The 26,939-nt window shown below is 46.1% G+C and overlaps 1 protein-coding gene and 1 long non-coding RNA gene across 3 annotated transcripts in view; one reads left to right on the forward strand and one right to left on the reverse strand.

The window, feature by feature from the left end:
• Positions 1–31: 31 nt before the first annotated feature.
• On the reverse strand, positions 32–16,905 carry LOC125944011 (uncharacterized). The gene is made up of 3 exons (XR_007466060.1): positions 16,778–16,905; positions 16,697–16,741; positions 32–76 (listed from the first exon to the last, which is right to left on the reverse strand). It is a non-coding gene; the product is annotated as an uncharacterized LOC125944011 (long non-coding RNA).
• Positions 15,375–26,939, forward strand: part of LOC119445879 (nuclear pore complex protein Nup58-like) — an 83,798-nt gene continuing 72,233 nt past the window's right edge. For both annotated transcript variants that reach the window (XM_049663699.1, XM_049663698.1), the window contains exon 1: positions 15,375–15,524. In XM_049663699.1, the coding sequence (XP_049519656.1) occupies positions 15,384–15,524 (141 nt within the window). In that variant the 5' untranslated portion in view covers positions 15,375–15,383. The remainder of the gene's footprint in view (positions 15,525–26,939) is intronic.

Here is a 26,939-nt window from a genome sequence, read left to right on the forward strand (position 1 = left end):
CCACTGTCCACGCTGCTCCAGCTGTTGCCACCTATGGCGTTGCCCATGTGGCCCACGCTGCCCCAGCCGTCGCCACCTACGGTGTTGCCCACGCTGCCCCAGCCGTTGCTACATACGGTGTTGCTCACGCTGCCCCAGCCTACTACGGCTACGGTGTTGGCTCCCTCGGCTACGGTGCCGGCAGCTACGGTTACGGCCACGGTCTCCTCGGCTACGGCCTGAACTACGGCTACGGTCTTGGCTCTCCTCTCAGCTACTCCACCCTCCTCCGCAAGAAGAAGTGTAAGTTGTGCTTTCTTTTCAATTCTCTTTAATTGCCACGCCACTCTTGAACTCTCTTTTCTCACTAACGTTCACTTTTTGTTCTTTTTGCAGAAATTCTCTTGTTCTAGACCATCTGACTGAATCCAATGTACAGAGCAATGGAGAAGCAGTTTTCAAGGCATCAATTCAGTGTACGAATTGTTATTGCGGAATAAACTGCTTGCGCCAACTAAGCCTCACGGTCTGCACTTCCGCTGATACGGCTTCTTGATGCACTCACGCAAGAAAAGAATATCATGGATATCACAGGCCTGCAAGCCATCTCAGCTGAGCAAGCGTTCACGATGGCATAGCAATGACAACGCACTGACAATTTCCAAGCATACGGTCCCCTTCTTCTGCTGTTCGAATATTTATTATTGGAACAGCGACTTCTTAAGATCCCCATGGTGCTGCGTTTTTGTATAACCAGCCCGCCAACGTAGTGCGCAACGCTCTGAGCTTCTCTTGATTTCGACTTCCATTTTTATTATATTTACTTGCAGAATGCTTGGATGATAATAGCGCAACCTAAATTAAACTGCGCCCAAAATCCTCATTGCTGGAGGCTTAATGTTTACATGCACTGCGCTTCCTAAAAGCAAATGGTTAGTCTACGCTCAAAATTCACTCTCATGCATACAGCGCATGTATGAAAATTTACTGCCGGTAACGTTGTCGTTCACGATAGAATCGGAAGTTTTTTTTTTTGTGCCACGAAGACAATACGGGAGGAGAACTAGTGCGCAACTGGTGCCGAAAGTCATGCAGCTTCCACGAAGTCGGCGGATTCAAAAATTTCTTCCGATGCTCGTGTAACCACAGCACACTTCGCTCCGTCTATTTCTGTCAGCCATCGCACGCATTGATGAGGCCTGAAAGGGTACCCCGCCTTACTGCCTTCGATGACTCTCTCTTTGGCTGTTGGGTAACTCTAGTAAAAACCACAAGAACGAGATAAATAAACCGTTTCTCACGCAGCTATCGCTTGGGCGTCGCGTCCTCGCTTCGAGCAAGCGTCACGGTTGCCGTGAAGAGATCCCACGCCACCCGCCTCAGACCAGCGAATGAGAGGCAAGCAGGCGCGCGGATGACAAAAATAAATGTCGCAGTTTCGCCCGAAAGGCGAAGCATCGATTGCGATAGCAAATTGGTACGCAACTACACGAACCAAAGATAACAGTTTTACCGGTCGTATGAACGTGTAAACATTCGCTTAGTAACTAAAGTTCCAAGCATGGTGCAGCGCCTGCACAGGTACACAAGAAAACATCTCGCTCGATGAGCACGGAAACTCGCTGGCAAAACGCTGGAGTTAGGAGGCGCGGCAGCAGCAGAGAGCGAATAGACCTTAGTGCCGTCTTTCGCTTCAACTAAACGTCGAAAGCACAGCGCATACCTTGCTACCGGCCCTAGTTGCACTTTGTCCACGTCGCAGATCACTTTCAATATACGGCGCCCGCGCGGCCGCCGCCGGAGTAAAACGTCCCCTCCCCTTATCCTCGGTAAACCCCCCACCCCCCCGCGCCTCGCGCGCAACAGCAGAAGGGCGGGCCCCGCACACTCTCGAGTTCACCAAACGGCCACAGAGGGCGAACAAATCGACCGCGCGACGCTGCTGATAAAACAAGCGTAGTACATCCACTCGAAAATGTGCTTACGTGAGTGCAATAGCTCCCTCGAGAGGCGGCGTAATAAGCCTAATTTTAACCTGCAAACGTTCTCCCACATTTATCAAAACGTTTTTATGTTATGACCAAGAGTACAAAATTATTGTTCCTAATTATGCATTGTACTCTTGAGTAGTAACTGTGTTGTTTTCTTGCCATTATAAACGCGAAATAACGTTCAGCCTCATCTACCTCCCACGTGACCTATATGGCCTGGATTTGAAATCATTACCGGTTCGTGTACATGGCAGACGCGGATTCGATGGTTCATTCACTTAAGCTGGTTGCTTATCTTGTGCTAAAACCCCTTTATTGCGCTTTGATACCTAGCAGTATTTAACTTGGGGTGAAGTGACGTGTTCGCGAGCGGAAATGCAAGAGCCATGCAGAACCCATCTCCATCGAAACCGGAGCCTGATTCCGCAAAGACTGTGGATGGCAATACCGGTGAGTCGTTTAACATCGCTGCCTGGATCGTTATGTAATATTCGTCTCCTTAACTCACTTGCGGAGACAAGTTAACAAAGTAGATCCTCTATTACATATGGGCAGTCAGGACCCTCCGTTGCTGTTTCCGAAATAAATCTTTAGTTGCGAGGCCGTCGTTATAAACACACAATCCGAAAGAAAGAGAGCGGTATCGGAATGCGCGTCACATTTTCATCTCGTTGTAGCCGTGGCCGTAGGCGACTGAGCGCCCTTACCAATCTATATACCTTTTTTTCGGGTCCGCCGGTAACTTCTTTCATCCACAAAACCGAATAAGCCTTTGGTAAATTGTAGTGAAAGTACTAAATTTAGTGTAGTAAACAGCTGCAGGCGTGATAATTTACCCATATTTCGTACTTGGATCCAAATATTCCTGTAGTTCAGTTTGATTTACCTTAGAGCATTTATTTTTCCAGTAATGAAGCCGTGCATCACGTTCGCTGAAAAAAAGTGCACCAGTTCTACTAGCTTCATATCTTTCATGCATTTGCTTGTGGAACCAGCAGTGATCTCTTCAAGTGTATAAATAAGCGCACAGATACTCTCATTTGTGTTCCTAATAATACTTAAGCTGTTGACACGCATTTAGTTAGGCAGACATAAATATTATGGACAGCAGCAATGCTTATTTATTAGGATGGTGTACATTTGCATATGTTCTGCAGCCAGAAATCATTAAAATATATATGTCACACCCTTTTGCATTTCATATTGCAAGATCGTGCTTTTTAAATTTCTGACGCAGTCAAAATTTCTATTCCAGACATGCAGTAAAGAGGACGGCACCAGTGTGAAGCAACGCATTCCACACACTAAAGAGAAGCCACTGCCTGCTACAACAAGGCTATTGTGTGGACTTAGGCTGCTACTACAAGGTAAACAACAACAGGTTCAGAAATAAATATGTTTGATATATGCTGTATTGGCTTGCTAGTCTTGAGATACAGGTCATTTGTTTGTAGCAGATAATATGAAGGTTTGTTCATATTTATGGTTCAGCATAATTGGTTAAAACATAAAAGAAAACACTACATGAGTTTGGCTAATATGTGTTGCATCTCATGTGTTACTGTTCTGCCCCAACAGAGTCTGCACCAAGCACATCTAAGTCTTCATCACAGGAGCCCCTATCTGCACCAACAGGAAAGGGCTGGAGCCGAATTTGCAAGGCTTTTACGCCACAAAGCAGCGGATGCAGAAGTATCTGGCTGAGATAGCAATTCTACGGAGGACTGTGTCAAGACTGAAAAGAGCCTCAGCCATCATTCGCCCAGCACGCATATTGGCCGAGTCATCCAGGTACCTCAAGACTCTCCAGAAATTCTTCGGGTTCAGATACAGCTGCAACCTTTGAACAAGCACGGACGACGCTGGTCAAAAGAGTACCATCAGTTTACCATTCCTTAATGAGCTTCCTGGTCCTGCTAAATTTCATTTGTGAAAAGCATACATTTTTTTTCTACAAATGCAAGTTTTTTCATTCCCCATTCTTCTTAGAGATTTTTCTTCTTCCTCATCCAAACATAAAAGTCAACCGACTTTTTGCGCATACTTAATACCATTCACTGTATAGTAGCATACCATAACTATAGCAGTATTTCCTAGTGTACATTGTCATACGCCATTCCTCTCCTGAAATGGCCGACGCGGCATCGGCATGTGTCTTGTATTAACCATTGCACCATGTGCTATGCAGCATTTGAGTTTTGGTAATGTTCTTGGCCTTCAGTGCTTGAAGAGCAGAATAACTTTTCTTGAATACAACCTTTCTCATACCGATATTTAATTCCTAATTAAGCATTGCTCTTCTTGCGGGATAGCCTGAGTTATTGCACAAGCTACACTGAAGTGATTGATTGCAGAGCCTGGTTTCGCTGCTGTCCCACTTGGTCGTGGTCGTCGTGTTACGTTTCTAGGATGTGGGGGCCTGGTCAATTGCATTGGGAAGCAGTCTCTCGAGGTAAGTACCTGCTCTTGCAGTCCACACAGCGACATGCACCCCCAATTTACACGCACCGAGATTGGTGCTCCCCCTTCCGTCCTTTCATGCTGTAGCCGTGGGCAAATTGTGCTCTTGTTCTTCTTCGGTCGCAATTTCGCGTCAATATAGACCAGCATACGTGCTTACACGGTCCAACGTGTATATAATTGATCGCCACTGGGGTGGAATGGCCCGCAAATGTGGCTGCCGAAAGTGATGCCCACGAAACCTTCTTGTCCATATTCATACAAATTGGGGCACCAAGTGTGAGCCACACATTATCGGCCCCCGAAAGAAAGGAAACATGCTGGCTGGAAAAGAGTTAACGCTAAAATTCTGGCTAGTCTATGTCGCTGTGTTGGCTGCGGCAGCAGATGCCTGCGTCAGCCGATTGCTTCGCAATGCAAGTTGCTTATATTCAACGGTGACTGTCAGTGCCAACAGGTGGGACACGTCGCATAATCTGTTTGCGCTGCGTGTTTTCGCTCGTTACCAGACCACCACGTGCGACGAGCAAGCACTATGCCCGTAGTCGGGCAGCTGAATGTGCCCTAAGCGACCCGTGCACATGAACGCTCACTGTTGCCATATGGATCTTAGCCAAAGTATAATGTATTGTCTGAACCCTATGCACTGATTTATTGTAAAGTCTCATTTCGCTGTTATCTCACTTGGTTAGGTCATCGTGTTACGTTTCTCTGATGTGACGGACTGGTCAGTTGCATTGGGAAGCAGTCTCAAGGTAAGCAATCATTCCTGCATTCCGCACAGTGACATGGACTCCCAATTTTCAAGCACCGTGACTGGTTCTCCCCGTTCCGTCCTTTCCTGCTGCAGTCGTGGGCAAATTGTGCACGTGGCCTTCATCGGCCGCGCTTTGGCGTGAACGTAGACTAGAATACGTGCTTACATGGTCCGACGTGTGGGAAGTTGATAGCCACTTTTGTGGAAACGCTCGCAAAAGTGGCTGTCGAAGGTGATGCCCACGAAATCAACCATGTTCATATTGAAGTATAGAGGGTCACCAAGTGTAAGCGACACATTAGCGGCCCCCGAGAGAACAAAAAAGAAACGTGCACATTGGAACGGAGGTAACGCTAAATTGCCGGGTAATCCATGTCGCTGTGTTGGCTGCGGCAGCAGATGCCTGCGTCACCCAATTGAATTTGCTCATCTTCAGTGGCGACTGCCAGTGTAAGCAAGTGCGACACTTTGTCCAATCTGCTTGCGCTGCTGGTTGTCGCTTGTTACAAGCAGGTGAGCCGTTTACGAGCTCGCGTTAATGATTCCAGAGTGTCTCGACATGCAGATTTTTATTTCTGCTCTTCAACGAGAAGATGCACTGCTTGTCTTCTGCCAATAAAGTCGCACGTTCTGTTCACTCACTTGTGGCTTGTTTTTAAAAGCCTCAGTAGTAGATATTTTGTCTCCCGGTAATTAGAACAAAACTACGCGGCAGCCAATGCCATGAGACATGCCGCAATCCCAGCCGAGCGAGCACGGCGCGTAACAGCGTACGCTACCGGTGGATAGCGGCCATATTAAATTTAGCAATTATTACTATAAAAACAGGAAACAACTCAAGAAAACGGATGCCCGCAAGGCTTTATTCATCGTTACTTCGTACTGCCGTCTTAAAATAAAGTGACAGGGCGAGTGCTGACGCAAGGAGTTCTACACACCCCCCAACACCCCCACCCCTCAAAGTAACATAATTATTATTCCAGACCAAAATTAGACCATTCCAGAAAGAATTACGCTGATCCCATGCACACTGGTGATCGCTTTAAGAAATAATTACTCTTTCCGGAGGTGGACGCTACGTGGTCCTAATTTTGAGGCCCAATTTTGATGTTCAGCGTGCAGACGACAGTGCTACACTGCGACCTGCAGGGAGCAGAGAAAGCTTTGGGTAACTGTAAGCGTAAGACACGTTCATGTGTTTTGCATATGCAACTGCCGGCGCTCAGAGTAAGAACATGACCTCGCCAAGCACCAATAAGGACGAACTCTCTTGCAACATGTTGTTTAATCTGCTTGCTTAAAAGCTTAATGAGTGTACTTTTGCTAATTAAGAGCTTTTTTGTCACCATTTATTGCAAAAACGTGTTCAGCATTAATTAAATAAAACAACCTGGTAAAAAGAGCACTAGCCCATTTAACACCCCCCCTCCCACCTTTCGCTCAAACAAAATACATATTTATATATATAACTAATTTCGTATTTGCCCCCCAAAAAATCGGAATTTTGGATAAACCCCTGTGCTGACACATTTATCCCCGAAAGCCGAAACGGTGTCGTCTTCGCTAACATCCATCAAGGTTATTGGACAAACATCACTTCAGCAATGACCGCGACACATTTGAGCACGGCAATGTTTTGCGCAGGTTGCGCGGTGATGCACCGCGTGAGTTCGAGGAAGATGCACTTGCCGTGCCGCACAACAGCGCCTGTCGTATCTTTCAAGTCAGTTATTAGGTAAACAGCGTTGAATGTTTATTATGTATTCATATCAAACAAGCTTTGTAAGGAGAGACCATTCATAATTTAAAGAAGCGAGAAATCGCGATTGGCAAAGCGTCCCGCTTATAGCCTTTCTCAAAGCCTGCCGCAACAAATCGACGCAAGCATATTCTTTATCGACATCAGCGACGCGCAACTGTGGGATGATATACTTGCTAAAGAAGTTTCTTCTTTATTCATAATCGCACAACCATAAACACAGCGAGCAGCGCACGTTTACCGCGGCCGCGTGTGCTAGAGCAGCGCCATCTTGCATCTAGCAATGTGGCCGCCGGCGGCTTCACTCTCTGCAGTAGGCGACAGCTTGCCGGGACTGCCATCACGAGCCGGACAAGTCGGAATAATAATAAAAAAGAAAAAAAAAAGCTGCATTGGAAAGGAGGTGCCACGCGGCTGCTGTTCCTGTTGCCATGATGACATTAACAACCATGTGCGCTGCCATCACAATAAAGTATCACCCGTCTGTAAGGGCCGTAACTAAAAGGCGCCTTGGCGCTAGCGTCGAAAAGAGCCGCTGCATTAACTCGACCAATGGGAGCCATACGAAGATTCACACGGCGGTCTGGAGCTCAAGACACGGTCTGGTCCAATCAGGAACGCAGCCGTAAGATCGAACCATAAATGGGCACAACACTCTCGTGCGCGCACCTGCAAGACCCCGGCATCAACTTGTCGCCTCGGCATACGGGGACAAGCGGTGAGTGTCCGAAGGAAGTGTAGGCGCCACTGGTGCACGCACGCACGCACGCACGCACGCACGCACGCACGCACGCACGCACACACACAGCTCGCGTGACTTCCAACGGTCATGCCTCGCCGATTCGTCGCCACCTCCCTAAAGCCGAGGAGCCTTACGATTACTGGCCTTTTGGCGCCGTCTGCAAAGGTCTTCTCATGCCTGATTTTGAATGTATCTGTTCTTTGCGCCCCCGCCAACGGTTGCCACATTAGCTACGGTTTCGTAACATTAGCTACGATGGAAATGAACGGACATGCCAAGCAGTTTCTGTGTACATTTTTTTTCAAAAACACGTATCTAGATTTTGGTTCAATAATCTAATCGCATCATCGCGCATCCTGTGATTGTATTTTTCGGGATTTGTATTTTTTGCTCAAACCAAGCTTATTGCTACTGATAATTTCATGTATTATTCTGCTAGTGTTTTAGCGTTTTCCATTGTATAAATTACGTGATTGTGCTTCTTTTGTATCTAGATGTATGGCCTCCCTGCCATAGAGTTAGTATACTGACTCGAGAGCAAAAGCTGGGCGAAAAAAGTGGGAACCACATAGGCACCATCATGTTGCTACGACTCATTTTTCTAACACTAAAATATTCAAAATATTATGCAAAAGTAAGCACTTAAAAGTAGCACGTAGGCACGGACAACGTTTAAAGTTAACTCCATATGCTTTTTAGAAAGATCGGATGGCTATTTAGAAAATTTTGATGTAATATTTACGGTGTCTAAAAGACTGTGTGTGCTGGCGCCCTAACTAGATGGCACTGGCGGAGGCTCGGAATCGCGTTGATTACGCGCCTTGTCTGAATCGCATCTTGTCGTCTTCGCCTGCGCGCCTGCACAGAGTAGCAACATGGCGGTGCCCTTGCGGTTCCCGATTTCTATACATGGGCGCTAGGGGGAGCTTTTCCTGTAGAGTAGGTTACATTAACTCTATGCTCCCTGCAACGATCTCTTGTGAGATCGGCAGTATTCCTAGAGATATAAAGAAATGCGAAAGCTTGCACTCAGGCGCGCAAGGCGTAAAACACAGCGAAGCTGGCCGATTTGATGGTGCCGTAATATGCTAAGAAAGCCCTAGCATTACCCAAGTTCAACCCAGTTACAGTCAAGCTCGAACCTTGCTACAACCAAGCTCAACCTAGTTACAACCAACTTCAGGCCTCGCTACAGCCAAGTTTAAACCTCGACACAACATCGTTCAACCTACCTACAGCCAAGTTCAACCTTGCTACAGCCAGCCAAGAAAACGCCATCAAATCGGCCAGCGTATTATGGATCTGCTCGTCGCTGCCGTTGCCGCTCACGTACCGCAGCAAACCTCGCTTCTCGGATCGCCGCTTCTTTTTCGGGAGTATGTACTATCTTTGTACGTCCCATGGCTGCATCTCATCCAGCGCCGCCGCGCACCGGCTTCCATAACCGTGGCTCGCTGTCGGCGCATGCGCAGTAAACAGGCGGTAGGTTGCGCCAGGTGTTCTAGCAGCTGCGGTGTCGTTGGTTGCCATGGCTACGGCGCGGCTGGCTTTTTGGGAAACACCATATTTTCTACGGCTAGCTTGATGAGCTTCACCATTAAAAAAATTGTCGCAATTATCACCCGAAAGGGGAAGCATCAATTGCGATAGCAAACTAGTACAGAGCTATACGGAGTAAGGATAGTAGTTTTATCAGCTGTATCCACTTGGAAATGCAGCAGCACCGGCAACGCGCGCGCAACTGTTGTCGACGCCGTCGGCGTTTTACCCGCGTTCGCACTGAACGCGCGCGGCATTTTATTGCGATAGCAATTATATGGACACTTCAACCGGATTTCTGCCATCGGCGTCGCCGTAGTCGTCGCCGTCGCCGTCGCCGTGAGGTTCCCTAAAGATAAAATATTCGCCGCGCGTCGTATGCCCGAGCGGAAGCGTGCGGGGACGCGCGCTATCACGGAGAGCGAACGCACTCAATCTCCCACGCGCAAGCAAGGAAGCGGGAAGCCAGCGCTGGAGGGAGCGGGGGGGGGGGGGGGGGGGCGCACTTCTACTCTGCCAACAACCGCGCTCGTCGCTCGCCCCGCACCGTCTCTTATCTCCCCACGGCTCTGACCTTGATGCGCCGTGCATTCGCCGCTCACTATCCGTTGAAGCGATAGACCGCACGTACCTTCGCCGCTGCGGCGTACGCGCTTGCTGCCAGCGTTTTGACAGTCGTTGTCTGCAGTCATTCAGTGTGATCTATTCATGTTTGTTTGTGCGCGCTCACACCACGCTTGTTCATTTAGTTAGTAATAGTCGGGCCACATTTTCCAACGCACGCTACACATGCAATGCTGCCCGGATCGGCAGTGTAGAGCTACAGGTGTGTCCCTTCGCACGCGCTGCCCACGGGAAGCGCTTCTCATCAACACCACCGTTTCACACGCGCCTTCTCGTGGTCATCGAGTCTCTCTTCATGTCGGTCTACTTACGCCGCAGCACACCTGCTTACTTAATCAGCTCATGTTTACCACAATTCATATTGCTACCAAAGCCGCTCACCTTACTTCGTATGACATTGCTGTGTTGCTATCGCATTCATTGCTTCGCCCGTAGGGCGAAACTGTGACATTTTTTATATAAATACGCATTTGGTGCCGCAGCTAAACGTCGCCTCCCCTCTCCCTCTCCCCCCCCCCCGTCCCCCCACAGCCTTTTGCGCGACGGAAAAAGTCACCTTTGCTCTCTATATATGGAAAGGAGGAAAGAGAGGCTTAATTTTGCAGCCCTTCAGGGAGCACGGCGCAGAACGCGCGTTTGCTCTTCGACGTGCGTTCGCTCCCTATGAAAGCGCGCGTCCCTCGCGCCCTTTCACTCGCACATACAGCGTCCCGCGCGCGGCGACGATTTCATCGCCGTTGACGTCATACGGAACCTCACGGCGACGGCGACGCCGACGGCAGAAATCCGCTTTGGAGTGTCCATATGATTGCTATCGCAATAAAATTAAATGGTGCGCGACTTTTGTTCGCCTGCTTGAGCGCCCACGCTCTTTTCGCTACAGGAAAGGAAAGATTTTAATAGCGGAGCTGTTTAAGCCGGACGTAATGTGTCTGCTGAATCCAAAAAAATCCTCGCCGAGCGAGAGAACTGCCTAGCAACCACCTCGCGGAGCGGCGTGTGCTTCGCCTCCTCTCCGTCCCTTGCACATGTTGCTTTGACATGGGACGTTAAGGAGAGGGAAGGAGAGCACTTATGCGGCGCGCGCTATGCTAGGGAGAGAGAAAGATAAAATGAGAGCGATATATATATATACATATATATATATATATATATATATATATTGTAGCAGCATGAACGAGGCAACGCGCACAGCTGCTGCCGACGCTGTTCGCGTTTCCCTGTTTTCCCGCGTTCGCGCCAAACGCACGCGGTGTCCGTGATAGGGAGCCTACATGCAAGCGCGGAAAACAGCTCTTGCATGTAGGTTTCCTAGTCCGTGACTACAGCAGGCGCCTCTGGCGGCGGCTGCAGACACTTGCAACGCTGTATATCTTTTCGAATGCACCATTTGCCGCTCCCAATACATCGGACAAGCGGAAACTCTTTTAGACTACGCTTTAATAATCACAAATCACATAAAATCTATACCGCAGCTCCCCCTCTCCAAACATGTGAACACACTAAGCCATCCTTTCCAAAAATTTGAGGCCACTATTCTGAAATCACGATAACCCACTCACTGCGACAGAGAAGCTAGCGAGTCATTTCTAATACAAAAGGTCAGCTCACTTACAAAGGGAATAAATGAAAGAATGGGTAGTCTGACACGCACGCCTCACGAATAAGAGGCATTTTTCAGCATGTTTGGTGCACCAATAAATATTTTTCCTAGTTGCTTTATGCATTTCATAACGGTTATATACGACATGTCTAATATGGCATAACTATGGAGCGATGTGTATAGTCCCACCTCATTTATTAGAAATTATCCTCACTCTTCTGTTGATGTTTATTACTTTACCTTGTAATATAATTTTCATTTATCTATTACTTTATTTTTCATACACGCCCCCCCCCCCCCCCTCCCTCCGTAGACTTTGTATAGAAAAAAAAGTTTACCTGCCAATACAAAGAATAGCACTTGCTTGGTGCTCCAATGAACATTTTTTCTTGTTGCCTATTGCATTTCCTAGAGATCATATATGCATATATTACATGGCACGCTTTTAAAGTGATATGTATATTTCTGCATCATTAATTACGAATTCATCTCGCCCTTCTGTTATGTTGATGTTTATTACTTCACCTTGCCATAGAATTCTTCATCTAACCTTTATTGTATTTTTGACACATAGATTTTGTATAAAAAACAGCTTGTCCGCAAATAAAAAGAATGCCACTTGTGCAAAGAATGCAATTGAACGCAGTTTGTGGAATTCAGAGGTCGGTGGAGGTCGAACTACAGGTGTCCCATAATCAGGTGGGGGTGCACTGACCGTCTGCGCGGTCATACAAAAGTTCGAGCAACCTCAAAAGATTTGGTTGTGGCTTAACTCAGTTATGACTGGGTTTGGGTAGCGAGAGGTATGGTTAATCTTATTGTTTAACTTGATACTCTCTTCGGTTACATCTTTATCATTTCGCTTCGTACGTCCCATCTAAATATCTAAATACTATAAAGTATTTAGGTTTGGTTGTTACCTCTCCTTAAGTTATGGTTACTATAAAGACTAGACATTTTTAAAGTGTAACGCATTCATTTTGACAGTCTTCATCTTGTCGTTTCTCAGTTGACACGATGACGGGCCGATGGTCAGTGAGGCGATAGGATAATGGGTTATCGTCCATTGACTTGAATACGTTTCGGGTGCTATCCTCATCTGAATCAACTCGCCTGGCCGCTTCGTACCTACGATGCCTCTCGAGGCGTGCGGATCGTTCTTCCTCCGTCTCCTCGGCTCGCTGCCTGCTCTCGGTTTCGTTCCGACGACGAAGCCTTGCTTATTTCAGTCTCTCCGACTCACTTTCCATATCTGCCGATAAATCCCACCGAGCCGCCCCTTCTATATATACGATGCAACGCCGGCTCCTCCTCTGTGTTGCAACGCGGTTTCACCGGCTCCTGCTCATACGTCATGCCAGATGGCGCGGCGAGCAGCGCTGCCAGCTGCGGCGGTTGCAAGGCAACGGCTCAGCTCACGGCGCGGCCACCGGCCACAGCGAAACGGCGAGAATATGGCCAGTGCAGTTGTTGCTACAAAACAAAAGAGACACTCTCCTGGCAGCTGCCGCCCCTTGCATACCCTTTGTCACCATGTGACCCCTCTCCCCTACATTCCATTCGCTGTGTCGAACCTTCCTTGTGGATATGACTGAATCTACCTGTTCACGTGTGGGTTACTCACAAATTACCTATCTATCTTCCTTTTTTTCCGCCACTGTATGCACGCGCAAGTTTGTAGTCACGTTGATTTCTCTCTCTCTCTCCTATTTCCTTTCAGTTTGACATGAGTCAATGTACGTGTTGGTACGCATGACGTCACTAAATGTGTACGTGTTTGAGGTCATAGGCCAGGTACCGTGTGTGGGAGGGTTTGCATTATTCCTATTTTTTTCTAATTCTGCGTTACAGAGAAACTGTATAAACAGATCCCTATGTGCTTGCAATCGCACTCTGGATGGAGATCGGACCCAGGCCGAAACGTCGAAATTATATGTTTTTGCTTTTCTAGGTGCGCCTGCGCTTTTTTGAATTTATGAAACACCGGATCCGAAGAAATACTTCCTTTACATACACACGCTCGCACGCACACACACACACACACACACACACACACACACACACACACACACACACACACACACACACACACAGACACACACACACACACATATATATATATATATATATATATATATATATATATATATATATATATTGCTGCGTCAGTGGAAGAGACGAGGAAATTCATGGGATCAAGGTCTTCAAAAATACTTATTGTGAGCATGCATCCATTGCATCCTTGCAGTGGAGTTTATTTACTAGAAAGTAAACAATCAGCGAAGAGCGATGGAACGAAAAATCTTAGGAGTAACTTTAAGAGACCGTAAGAGAGTGGTGTGGATCAGAGAACAAACGGGGAACCCGCCGGGGTGGCTCAGTCAGCTAAGGCGTTGCGCTGCTGAGCACGAGGTCGCGGGATCGAATCCCGGCCCCGGCGGCCGCATTTCGAAGGAGGCGAAATGCAAAAACGCCCGTGTGCTTGCGTTGTTGTGCACGCTAAAGAACCCCAGGTGGTCAAAATTAATCCGGAGCCCTCCACTACGGCGTGCCTCATAATCAGAACTGGTTTTGGCACGTAAAACCCCAGAAAGAAGAAGAACAAACGGGGATAGCCGATATTCTAGTTGACATTAAGCGGAAGAAATGGAGCTGGGCGGGCGATGTAATGCCTAGGATGGATAACCGGTAGACCATTAGGGTTACAGAATGGATACCAAGAGAAGGGAAGCGCAGTCGAGGTCAGCAGAAAACGAGATGGGATGATCAAGTTGGAATACGCTAGCGCAAGACAGGGGTATAATTGGAGATCGCAGGGAGAGGCCTTCGTCCTGCAGTGGACATAAAATATAGGCTGTTAATGATGAAACAATCAGAGGGCTTAATCTACTCTTATATCGTGGCCTTCATTCCCCGAATGCAAGCCACCTAAGCAGCCTGTAAAACGCCACACCAGTATAATTGCATCACGTTCAGGTATGAGCACTAATATATTTCGCGCATTTAATATTTAATAGCCGGCGAAGTTTTACGACAAAATGCATGAGTTGTGAATGTTATGTTTATTGACATTTGTTTGTGGACTGCTATTCTCAAAATATTGAGGAATAAGTTAGTAGTGAAGATCAGACCAGGTTTAGCAATTTTAGTGATTGAATGGTGTAGCAATAAAGACCGCATATATGGCATGCATAAGCATATAGCATACATATAACTAAATATACGTATGCGGAGTCCCACGGCGTAAGCGAAAGTTCGCTCAGAGTGTCCTATAAGTGATATAGCAATAAATATGCTTTGAAAATTTCTTCCCTTTAGTTTTCGCTGTCTCGCATTGCAGGACGAGTTCCACACATGATTCTTTTATTTCTACTTAATTCAACTCATTAGGAAGTTAAGACTAATGAACCGTGCCCATTGAGGAGAAGATACAGAGAATCTCTCGCACAATCTCAACGGCCGTTTTCTTTCCCTGAGCTTCAAAAAGAGCTAACGTTCCTCCACCCATTTCTTGTCCTCGCAACAAGACCTAGAGTTGCCTCTGAGCGATGGCTGCAATACTAATTTCTCGCCGTACCCGTCGAAATAGGTCTAACAATAAAAAAGATGAGCATCGCACGTGTTCGTTCAGCCTCAGTTTAAGAGGCATCCGGTTATGCTGTGCTCATGAAAGCATCCTGCTTTTCCTCTATACTGCTGCTCATAGTATTCAGAGTAGAAATTGTACTGAATATTTAATTGAGTAATGACCTACCCAAAAGAATTGATTAAATCATACCTTGCATGCGAATGCAACACCAGCATGGAAGAAACACAAAACAAAAGAGTAGCTTTTTCCCGTACGAAAAAAAAAAGAACGCGCGTGAAGAATAGCATAGCGTTTACTTAATGCGAGACCACGGTGTTGTCTTGGTACATATTACTAAAGAATGAAAATGAGATTCCCTCACCACTCGAAAAGCCCCGCTTCTGACTTCTTGTCGAAGCCAACAATCGGGTATAAAAGGCCGCTCCTCATAGACCCAAATCAGAAGCTTCTTCTCCTCCATAGGACTAGGACCACCACCATGGTAAGTCAACAAAGAACTGTTCACTCTCGTGTGGAAACTGTTAACTGTTCAAAAATCTCTCATGCGCAAATGGTCTCAAGCTATATATCCTCGCTTTTTTTTTTTTCAAGTATAAGCGAAAGTGGCTAAGGCTGTTAGAACAGTTTAGTTGCACTGTACAGACTCTTTACTCAGTATCTTCTGACTGCATTGTTTGTAATGAGTTCTTTAAATGAAGACCACAAACGGAGCTACCATGCAGCCCAATAACGAAGCATCAATTATAAATGCAATAATCAGTGAGGCAACGTCAAGAAGAACACTTATGCGCACTGCTGTGGTGTAGTTAGCTACGCTTTTTTTATATGCCAAAAACGTTTTTTTTTATCTCAGCTGCGTGCCTGCATCGTCCTCGCCCTGGCCACCAGCGCCTGTGCTGGTCACGTTGCCGGAGGTTACACCCTCGCCAGCAACCTCGGTTACGGCCTTGGCTACGGAAGCCTCGGCTATGCTGGTCTCGGTTATGGTGGCCTTGGTCTTTCCCATTACGGACTTTCCCATGGAGTCGGCTACTCCGGCCTGACTGGCTATGGTGTTGGTTACGGATACGGATATGCCCCAGCCGCTAGCTACGCCGTTGCTGCCCCAGCGGTTACCCGCACCGTTTCTACCTACCACGCCGCTCCAGCTGTGACCGCTGTTCACGCTGCCCCAGCCGTGACCGCTGTCCACGCCGCTCCAGCTGTTGCCACCTACGCTGCCGCCCCAGCCGTGACCAGCGTTGTCCGCTCTGCTCACGTCGTTGCTGCTGCCCCAGCTGTCGCCACCTATGCCGCTGCCCCAGCTGTCACCAAGGTTGTCCAGACCGCTCCAGCTGTCACCTACGCTGCCGCCCCAGCTGTCACCAGGGTGGTCCAGTCTGCTCCATTGGTCCAGACCTATGCTGCCCCCGCAGTGACCAAGGTTGTCCAGACCGCTCCTCTCGTCCAGACCTACGCTGCCGCCCCAGCTGTCACTCGTGTCGCTACCTACGCTGCCCCAGCTGTCACCAAGGTTGTCCAGTCCGCTCCAGTTGTCGCCAGCTACGCCGCTGCCCCAGCCGTGACCGCTGTCCACGCTGCCCCAGCCGTGACCACTGTCCACGCTGCCCCAGCAGTTGCCACCGTTGCCCACGCTGCCCCAGCCGTCGCCACCTACGGTGTTGCCCATGTGGCCCACGCTGCCCCAGCCGTCGCCACCTACGGTGTTGCCCACGCTGCCCCAGCCGTTGCTACCTTCGGTGTTGCTCACGCTGCCCCAGCCTACTACGGCTACGGTGTTGGCTCCCTCGGCTACGGTGTCGGCAGCTACGGTTACGGCCACGGTCTCCTCGGCTACGGCCTGAACTACGGCTACGGCCTTGGCTCTCCTCTCAGCTACTCCACCCTCCTCCGCAAGAAGAAGTGTAAGTTGTGCTTTCTTTTCAATTCTCTTCAATTGCAACGTCACTCTTGAACTCTCCTTTCTCACTAACGTTCACGTTTTGTTCTTCTTTCAGAAATTCTCTTGTTCTAGGCCATCTGACTGAATCCAACGTACTAAGCAATGGAGAAGCAGTTTTCAAGGCATCAATTCAGTGTACGGATTGTTACTGCAGAATAAACAGCTTCCGCCCACCAAGCCTCACCGTCAGTGCTTCCGCTTATACGGCTTCTTGAACCACTCACGCTAGAAAAGTATATTACTGGCTGTCGCAGCCCCGCAAGCCATTCCAGCAGAGCAATCGTTCATGATGGCATAGCAGTGACAATGCACTGACAATGATACGGTTCCCTTGTTCTGCTGTTCGAATGGTCATTACTGGAACAGCAGACTTTGTAAGACCTCCATGGTGGTGTGCTTTTGTATACCCAACCCGCTAACGTAGTGTGCAACGCTCTCAGCTTCTCTTCTGTTCACTCGGATATTGATTGGATGATAATAACGCGACCCAATTTAGACTGCGCTACAAAATCTGCGTTCCTAGAGGCTTTACATTTATGTGCACTGCTCTTCCTAAAGGCAAGTAGGTATAGTGGTTGCTCGAAATTCACTCCTCATGCACACAATGCATGTATGAAAGTTAATTCTTTGTAATATTGTCTTTCACGAAAGAATGTGAAGTAATGGTCATTTTTAGTAAATCAACTAGAATAAGCCTTAGCATTAGGATTATCGATTTAGTCATCAAAGTTCAATATTTTGTTGTTTTCTCTGGATGCGCCGGCGGACCAAGAAGAGAAGAAGAAGCGTCGACGAGCACGAGAGGCGAAAGCGGGGGCTCTCGCTGGTTAGCAGGGTCTTCACGGCCCGAATAAGTCCTATTAAAAGCCCTTCTAATTATAAGGACGGAATCGAGTTATCCGGCGGCTTCTGTCGACAAAATTCCACAATTTTATTGCCCAATCAATTCGCTTTGAGGAGAGGCTTTTCCACTCAATTAGCTTTAAGTTCCCTAAAAGATAAACGAGGAATGGTCATTGACTGCAGTAACCTAGTTCGCCCATTATTTATGGATGATTTCAAAGTTTCAAAGATTTATTCGTGTTCTTTTTTATGCAGAACTGAAAGTTATTGTTATTACTGCGTCCGCTTTACAACTAATACGTGTGGTGAAAGACGATGATGATGGCAGCTACATATGCGACAAACAAAACAAAGTACATCCTGTTTAGAGCTCGTAACAACATCGCTAACATTTTCGTAAGAACGTATACAGTGTGTGCATTCTGTTCAATTCCTATGTGTGTGTTTTTTTTCATGAGAGCCTGTCATAGAATACACATATTAATTACCTGAAAGTAGAAATATCCAGATAAATAGGAGGGTTATGAAAAATGAGAAATATAATTCCCAGTAAATTCAGATCAATTCATTACTTTTCAACGATTCATCTTTATATTTTTATTGTCTCCTGGTGTGGGGTACCACTGCTGCTTCTAATAGTGAAAACATTTTTATCGCAAAAAAGTCAATTAGAGCTCTAGAAGGCTTAAAGCACAGCGAAAGCACGCAGTCTTTCTAAGACTGCCACGGAATATTGAGGGCAGACCACCTTTACAAACACAAGCTTGCGACCTGCATGCATACAGATGTAAATAAAGAACATCTTGAGCTATAGCTCATGGAAATGAATTGAAATTTTGATCTGATAACAATAAAATTCAGCGTACCAAGACTGCGGACAAATTAAGGTGAACAAAGTCTAAAATATCGCATACCTGAAGTTTTCAACGAGAATAAGGATCGTGTCACAATAATCGAACAGTACTCGTCAGTAGCAGCTTTTAATTAAGGGTTCTTTGACCGAAGCAACTTTTCTGTAAGCTTACTGAGTGTTGTGTTTTAAACATACCCTTTTCTTTGCCTTTTTTGTGATAGGTTTATTTTGTGGCTTCATTTTACTTTGTTCCTCATGTGCAATTTTGCCTTGGTGTCGCGAGGTAAGGCGCGGATACCGTCAGTGTTATGAATTCTGTTTGCTCTTTGTTTGCTGCTACGTATGCACATTTTTTTTTCTCATTCTATGTGAGTAGATATTGAAATATGTACTTTATTCGTACAAAGCTGTTTCCTCTGTGTACAGTTTGTATGCGGCCCCGGACCCAGTCAGGTGCAAAGATGCACGTTTTGTCCGGGACCCTTTGGTTTCTTGTATACGGAAACTAGAACAAAAAAGTGTAATAAAGAAATCTGCTAAGGTGCATGGTTTACCACTAAAAGCGTCATGACTGAATACCACGTGTACCAGCTGAGACACCGTACATATGCAGTTCCACAGGCCAAATTCCTTCATGCCGCACGTGATAATTTCTCACGTACATTTCAGACGTCAGCCGTGAAGACAAATCGTTGGCACAATTACGCCTCTACCCATTTGTTTGTGCTTCCTCCTGAAACTGTTGTCGGCAGTAAAAGATAAAAACTAGAGCTTGACTGATCCTAAATTGCGTTTTTTTTCCTTATCACACAATTTATCATTAGACAATACAATACCATAATGACTGGCTGGAAGCGAAAAGGGGATAACTTGAAGAGGGGCCATAAAATCTTTATATTTGCGTTGCAATATTTAACGATTTTGCTCTTTAGAGCAACCAAAGGCACCGATATTTTCGATTTACCGAGGTCGTTATGCAATAGTTGTAATAGAGATATCGGTAACTCTCCTGTTTTTGCATCGTAATATCAATAATGTTTCGGAGATGTAGAAGAGGCAAGATCCACTTGTGATGGTCCCACACCTATGACCTTATGAATGCAATATTCTGGTGTCCTGTACTCGTCCTTGTTCCCGTTCCGTGATGATGCTCTCTAACATCGTGATGCTAACTACGACGGTCCCGAATTTCTGCGCGTTCTCCAACGGCCATTGTCCTCCACCAGCTTCACGATCGGCAAAAAAATTTGATACTTCGGTGTACCCCACATTTCCACGAAATTGTGACGAAGATGGGGTAGGCGACTATACGGCAAAATATTTTGACAACGTGAAGGGAGAAAGTACAGCAAAGGTGGCGCGTCGACAAGAACTATAACGCCTTTCCGACCATCGTCTTATAGTCACCTCGCTGAGGGCCTTCTCCGACGTATGTGGATGGTGAGTAACGATATTGCTACACACATACCGTTTGTGCTGCCAAAATGCTGCAGTAATTAAGATGACGCTTTGACGTCAAATAGCATGGCCGGGTAGTAGATGAACGTGAGAAGGAAAAGGAAGGCCGCTGGTGAAAACGGTGTTTTAACACGTATTTGATGGTTCGGTTTGCGCGCCGAAGCCTTTCCACTTGTCTACGCCAGGCATTTGGCTAGCGTTCAATACTCAAGCTTCGAAAACCAAGAAAAGGTTTGCATGTCGCTCCGTTAACACTTATTACCTGTAGCAGCTGTAAGACTGATGACACAAGCCAAACCTTATTTTAGCATTGCCTTTTAGCTTATTTTAGCTGAAAGCTTATTTTAGGAGTGAAATAAGATTTTTATCGCCTCCCATTTTTCAGAAAAGCACAAAATTGGACCTGTGTTCACGAAATGTACTTATGTTTCTCCAACATCCTTTTTTTTATTCATACCGCTATGACTATTAAGTAGCCGGTGTAAGTCACAATGGGGGCATAATTTTGTGCACGCTAGTGATGCCAAAGGAGCTGTACGTGTTTTTTAAGCGTTAACAGGATTTTTTAAAACACCCCTGTCATCTACGACAATTTGACTTATTGAGCTGCATTACTTTATAGCATTAGTTGCATGAAGTCGTAAAGAATATTTGACAAAAGACGAATATTCGCTAATTAGGATTTAATCTAATGACTTTATGACACAGATTTCTATCCACAAATGGTAGACGGTGAATTCTAAATTTGTATTTAGTTGGAACAAATTCTGATGAAGACACCAGTTTCAACTAATGCGTTCCTAAAATTTTGAGACGAAATGCATTGGTGTTCAAGAAATGTTTAGGCTTAAATGCATAAAAACCTAAAAGTCATTTTGGTAAAGTAAGCAGCACAACAGCAGATGTTATCTCAAAACTGGTATTAAATATCAAAATTTCTTATAAGTGAATGGGCCTTGTAAAATAAGGAGGTTCAATTTGTATAGTATTGCAATACGGGAGCTAAATTATTTAATTAAATAGATGAGTAGTAAAATTTGACTATTAAGGCAACCATGCATTCAGATTTACACTGTTATCCCGCTCAATGACTAGTGCTGCGCTATACGCCGCAGGAAATTTTTTTTAATTCTGTGAACACTAAAAAAAAAAGAAGATCCGGTATATTACGACCAGTGTACAACAATAGCGTTACCCAATTCGAACTCGAAGCCCATCACAAACAAGCACAGCGAAAAGCCACAAAGTAAGCAGGTAGTGGCGTTTTCCCAGTCTACAATGCCTTTCCTGAACTGCCAGCGTTATCTTCAAGTTGTATGCTGAGCTCGAGGCGGGCGCATCATCCGCGGTTGGCATTGGGCGCTTTAAGTTAGCGCGCTCCGAACTCCAAAGGAGCACCTCGGGGCTTAACGTCCTTTTTCCGGAAGCCGTAGCAGGCGCGCGCTCTCGCGCACCGTTTCCAGGGTGGAGCGCGTAGAGCGCGCTCCATAATCACGCACCGGAAGTCGCCTTTTAGCCGTTAAGTTTAAAAGAGCGCACTCTGCTGGCTAGAGCGCGCTCGAGCACCTTAACTTAACGAGCCCATTGTGTGGCAAAAAACAGGGCCGGAAACGCATACTTGAACAACCTTGCAGGATTAGAACAAAAATTTCAGTACAGCTGTTTTATTATAAGTTGTATTAGCCATTTTTAAATGCTGCAATAAACCACGCAAATTAAAGCTTTGTCCGCATATGACCGGAGCATGTCTGTTTTTTCGGGCATATTTCTGCCTGCTACCACATTCCGTTATAAAATAACAGTGGGAAAGCATGCGTACGACGCTTGTATAGTGCTTTGCAGCAGTAGGATAAGTAATTCACTGCAAACACTGCAATTCAAAGACACACTTAAAAAAAAAGAAAACGTCTGCGTACGTCTTACAACATGGCACCCATTTTAGAAAGCTTCAAACTTGCTGCTACATCTGGTTCTCCCAGAGCACGGCGAAATCATGCGTATAACGTTTTTAAGCGCTTGTACGAAGTACAGAACAATTCACCGCTGCTGGACCACCCTTCAACAGTTTATATTGCAAGCCTGAATGACGTGTTTTGTTTGCGTGCCGTAAGGCAAAATGTTTTCTTGTCCGCTTACGCGAAACGTTTGATTTCTTTTCCATACAAATAAATGTAGTGCTCTCAACCTTAATCATACCATTGTGATAAGCATTAGGTTAGCCTTCTTCGCTTTGCTCTGATAGAGCATTTAACTTACGCTACATGAAACCAGCTTCGGCCCTAATGGATTTCACACAAACAAATTGTCGTACTAGAAAATATTAACCGTCATTCACCGCAGTTACCTCCCCCCCCCCCCCCCCTCCAACCCACCGTCAATTATAACCTGGTGTCTTCGGAACGGTGCTATATGTGGCGGCGGAATTCAGAGGTAGGATAAAGTTGGGTAATTATAGCGTTACTAAACTAGAGTCACGTGCTTCTCTTTGTAATTAATGCGTCTTTCCGGAGAAATACGATGATGTTTTGGGAATGTTATAGAGGCGGGGTTTCTTCAACACCTGACTGCCTTAATTGAACTGCTCACTGTTTTGGTATGCGGTGGAACATGATCAATAACCAAAAAGGAACGCCAGTCTAAATAAGAGTTGCGAAAACAAGATCTGCGTCGAATAAGCTAGTAGTTCGAATAAACGCACGGAAGCGCAAACACGTAATGAAAATGCAAAGAGATTATGAGATTATGAGATTATGAGCGCGAATAATAAATTATACTTCAGGACCAATCATCTTCGGTTTATTCCTCTTAGCGAAGTCACCATTTATAGGTAAATTCTCGCGGCCCTCGCGTAGGAACGTTTCGCTGCATTGTCTGAGATGCCGCCAAGAACTCTTCTTACGAGCAAACACCACCGATAGTGCTCGTAATAGCTGAAACACTATTGGCTCGTGAATTGCATATGGGTAGACGCGCAGCGTTCACTCAGCCGTTCATTGTATTATAGCTACTACGAATTGAATAATAGGTGTTTTCATTTAAACGAGCGAGAAAATTGGGCAGATACCACTCACAGAAGGAATCAGTCCTGTAAATAGCATATTATTTGCAATTAATGCCTCTATATATGCCTGCGCATGTGACTCTATCGGTACTGCACCCGGCTATGATCTAAAACATGCTGGCTGTGTAAAAACTTCTGTAAAAATTTATTTATTAGTTACGAGGCCCCAAACAAGGTGAGACTGGACTTACATACTGCAGTGTTTTGCAAAGGGACAATGAATGCGTTGCATTAGAACTCACATGCCTATAACCACCCCACCACTGCTCGGTGTTCTCAAAAGCAACCAAAAATGTGGTCGTGTTCACATTCAGCGTAAGACTGCCCGCGAGCATTGGTGTAGTCGTACCCCTCGTGCTCCGTTAGTATCCCTCGTCAGCGGTACGCAGGACACTCAGCGCCGCACAATTTTGTATAGCAATGCCTTCCGCTCGATTTTATGCCACTCTTATACCCTTGTCACGCGGGCAGCCTTAACCGCAATCGTACCCAACCGCAGTAACCTGACGTAGCCACAGTTACTGTAAACCGGACTGTGGCGCTGCTACACGCTGTGTATCTTTCGTTGTTTCCAACGTGTTGCAGTGTTGTGAAGGCGGACGCCTAATAATACTGTTCCGCGCCATTTCTTACACCTCACACAAATTGCCGACATAATTCATCTTTTCGTTACCAGTAAAGACGAATACCACTCACCGGTATTGTTTATTATGATTCTCAAGCTTCTGACAAACTTGCTTGACATTATATGTGAACCTTCATCCGCCAGCTCGCCGGAGTCGAAAGTCTCCACCATGATGTTATATATGCGCAAGTTTGTGTGTTTTAACTCACAGCGATCAGTTTTTCCTCCCAAATGCGTGCCTCCGTGGTCGCGACAGTCGAGTTGACGGGCTTTTGGGAGGATGTTTCGCGGCGAGCCGAGTTGCTCACGTCGGAGCTGGAGGCCGCCATTTTGTAAGTAATTTTTCTTGCCCGGTATTTCGCAACATTTTTATAGATCTAATACCATTAGCACAGACTTGTCATCAGTTCAACTTGTGTTTTTCGGGAGCTGTGGCCACCTTTATAGTATTCGTAGTTATCTTGCCGCATCTGCCGGTGATAATTTGGCTGCTTTCCTTGCCTGGCGTTCCCTTGGTGATAACTGCTCACCCGCTTAGGTTTTTGAAGGCGAGGAGTCCGGTGTGTGCTTCCCAGCCACCAGCGCCAATTCTCTAGTCGGAACGCACTGCACTAGCTTCGTATTTTTCCCTGCTCTTGGTTCCGTTCATTTCACTTGTACTCTTGGTTGGATGTCGTTGAATGCTCCCTGCGCTACCTTCGGGACGGGGCGTATTTTCATTTCCCAGAACTTTCACGTACGCACTTCATCCGGCTTTGGGAGCTTCGCTCTTTGATTGTCTTCGATTGGCCTTTGAATGGCTCAACATAAGGATGAAGTCTAAATAGTGGTCGGCTTGATGAGAACGCCGTGCACACCGGGTGTACGTGGGTCTACGTAAATGTATACATTGAAAGACACAGTTGATATTGCAATCACTTAAATTGTGTCAGTAACTACAGTAGGATAATTCAGACGTTGGCTGTTTCGCTAACAGCTTGGTTGAATGTCTCGCATGGGGGCAAGTGTCAAGAGTGGCGCTGAGTTGTCCGGGGACTGCTACAGTTCGAAAGCTTGCGCGATACGCCGGAATGGTCTTTTTAGCGTCACATTTATTGACAGGGCAGTGATTAAAATTGATTGGTCAACACTGGCTGTCACCAATATACACCAGGAAGTTGTGTCTGTGTAGAAGATTCTTCATTGGACGCAATGAATTCTTAAGTATTTGCATTTGGATGGCGTTGGAATTACACACGCTGGTGTATTTTATGCAGTGGACGCATTCAGTGTTGTAATAACGCCGGCTAGGCATCGCGCGATGACTGCGAGGGCGCATTCGAGGCACGTAGAACAAGTCGTTCTACGATCAGTAGCACTTCTTTTTTTTTTCCCCGTCGAAAAAGCAGGGAGCAATGAGGATCACCTGTTTTTACATGCTCTTCGTGATTTACTCGTTTAGACGGCTACTTTCACGCATTGCTAAGCACGTTTTCACCGTCGTTTTTTTTTTTTTTTCACATACATGCCCTTTTTTCAGTCACAGCGAAATACAGGCAGCTCTGCCGCAGAAAATATTTTTCCCATTCTTGATCGCAATAGTCTGGTTGCAAAATCGTAAAAACACCCCACCAATGCAAGTTTCCAAACTAAGAAGTTATAAGAAGTTATCTAGGGTAAGCACATAGCGATGTCACCTAGCTCAATAGGTGGTATCTAAATTTCCATCCCACCGATGGCTCTTTTTAGGTAACGTAAGGTATTCTCGAAGGCCATGCTTTCGCTAACTGCATGGGCTGAAAGCGATTGTGAAATCTGAAACATTTCATAGACCCCCTGTTCTTGAGAGCAACCATCATTGAGCAGGATGCGCGAGCTTGGCGCCGAAAAACACATTCCACCGCCTTTCATGCACGCATGGAGGTCGGATTGCAAGGGTGACAACACGGCAGAACGCGTTAGTTGACTGCGCAGGTCACGTCAAGCCTGGAGTATCGGAGGAACTCGGCGCATTAGCGCTTCTTGCGTAAATTACAGAAACCTTGTTCAAAACTATAGGCAGCCGGCTCATACCGTCCAAGGCGAATATTTTGTAACGTAATTTTGAGGTCTCATAAAAATAGTACTAGCGCTTATTGCAACATTATCTGAAGCCACTTGTCCTGGACAGGTTAGACACTGTTGCTAAGGACACTTTTAGGTGGTTAAAGCAACAGGCGTCAGATGTATAGCTGAGTACGGCCTGCTTTGCCTATTCTACCCTCACGGCATGAAATATCATGAACACATTTTCTTGGGCAATATTGTCATACCCAACTCAAAGTTATCTGGTCGCAAAGTCAAACACAGCGGCACGATAAGAACCGTCAAAGAAAAAAAAATCCTTTCCACGGCCTGTATCTCTTCGTAAAAACATTTATTAACACACAACGAGCTACGGCGTACACTGTGGCAAGGCGCCGCATTGCAAACTCAATTCTCTCAATTGACTGCTATATACGTAGAACTGTTACTAATGAACATTTGCTCAGTGTAAAATATGAAGACGGCGCTAGTTTGAGCATCGACAGTGCTAATTTCACTACAATTTCTTTTATTAAGCAATAAAGAAATTGGGGAAATGCTTTTATAACGCCTGTTTTGGTATATAAAAAACATAAATTCTTTCTGTCCATTGAGCAAGTATAAAGTCAACTGATGTATTTAAAAGCCTACAGAGTTCCTTGTTCACAATGAATTAGGCATAAGGGCGTCATCAGTTTAGGTACGCAACACGTAACTAATGATTCGGTTCATACGGATATGGTATATCGGGTGTCGACTATTTTAGCAGACACGAGTATTAAACCCTCCATCAGGATTTTTTTTTCTTTGGAGACCACTGACGCGTTGTCCTAGTCGATTACCTGATTGCACTTGAGTTCTCACTCTCCCACTCCGTTGTACAGATGGCTGTTCTTATCAAGGTCGCATTTGTGATTTTGCGGCCGTTTCGAGAATTTGCAGCGCTCACTTAAATTGCTGTAGCCACAGTCGGCGCAGTGAACTCAGTAAAAAAAACTGGGAAACTTTTTTTGCTAAGCCGTCCTTTCACGTTGATAAGATTGCTGCAGAGTTTGTTTCAACGCATTGTGC

The sequence above is a fragment of the Dermacentor silvarum genome, chromosome 3 (assembly GCF_013339745.2).
Source record: "Dermacentor silvarum isolate Dsil-2018 chromosome 3, BIME_Dsil_1.4, whole genome shotgun sequence".
Taxonomy (NCBI): domain Eukaryota; kingdom Metazoa; phylum Arthropoda; class Arachnida; order Ixodida; family Ixodidae; genus Dermacentor; species Dermacentor silvarum.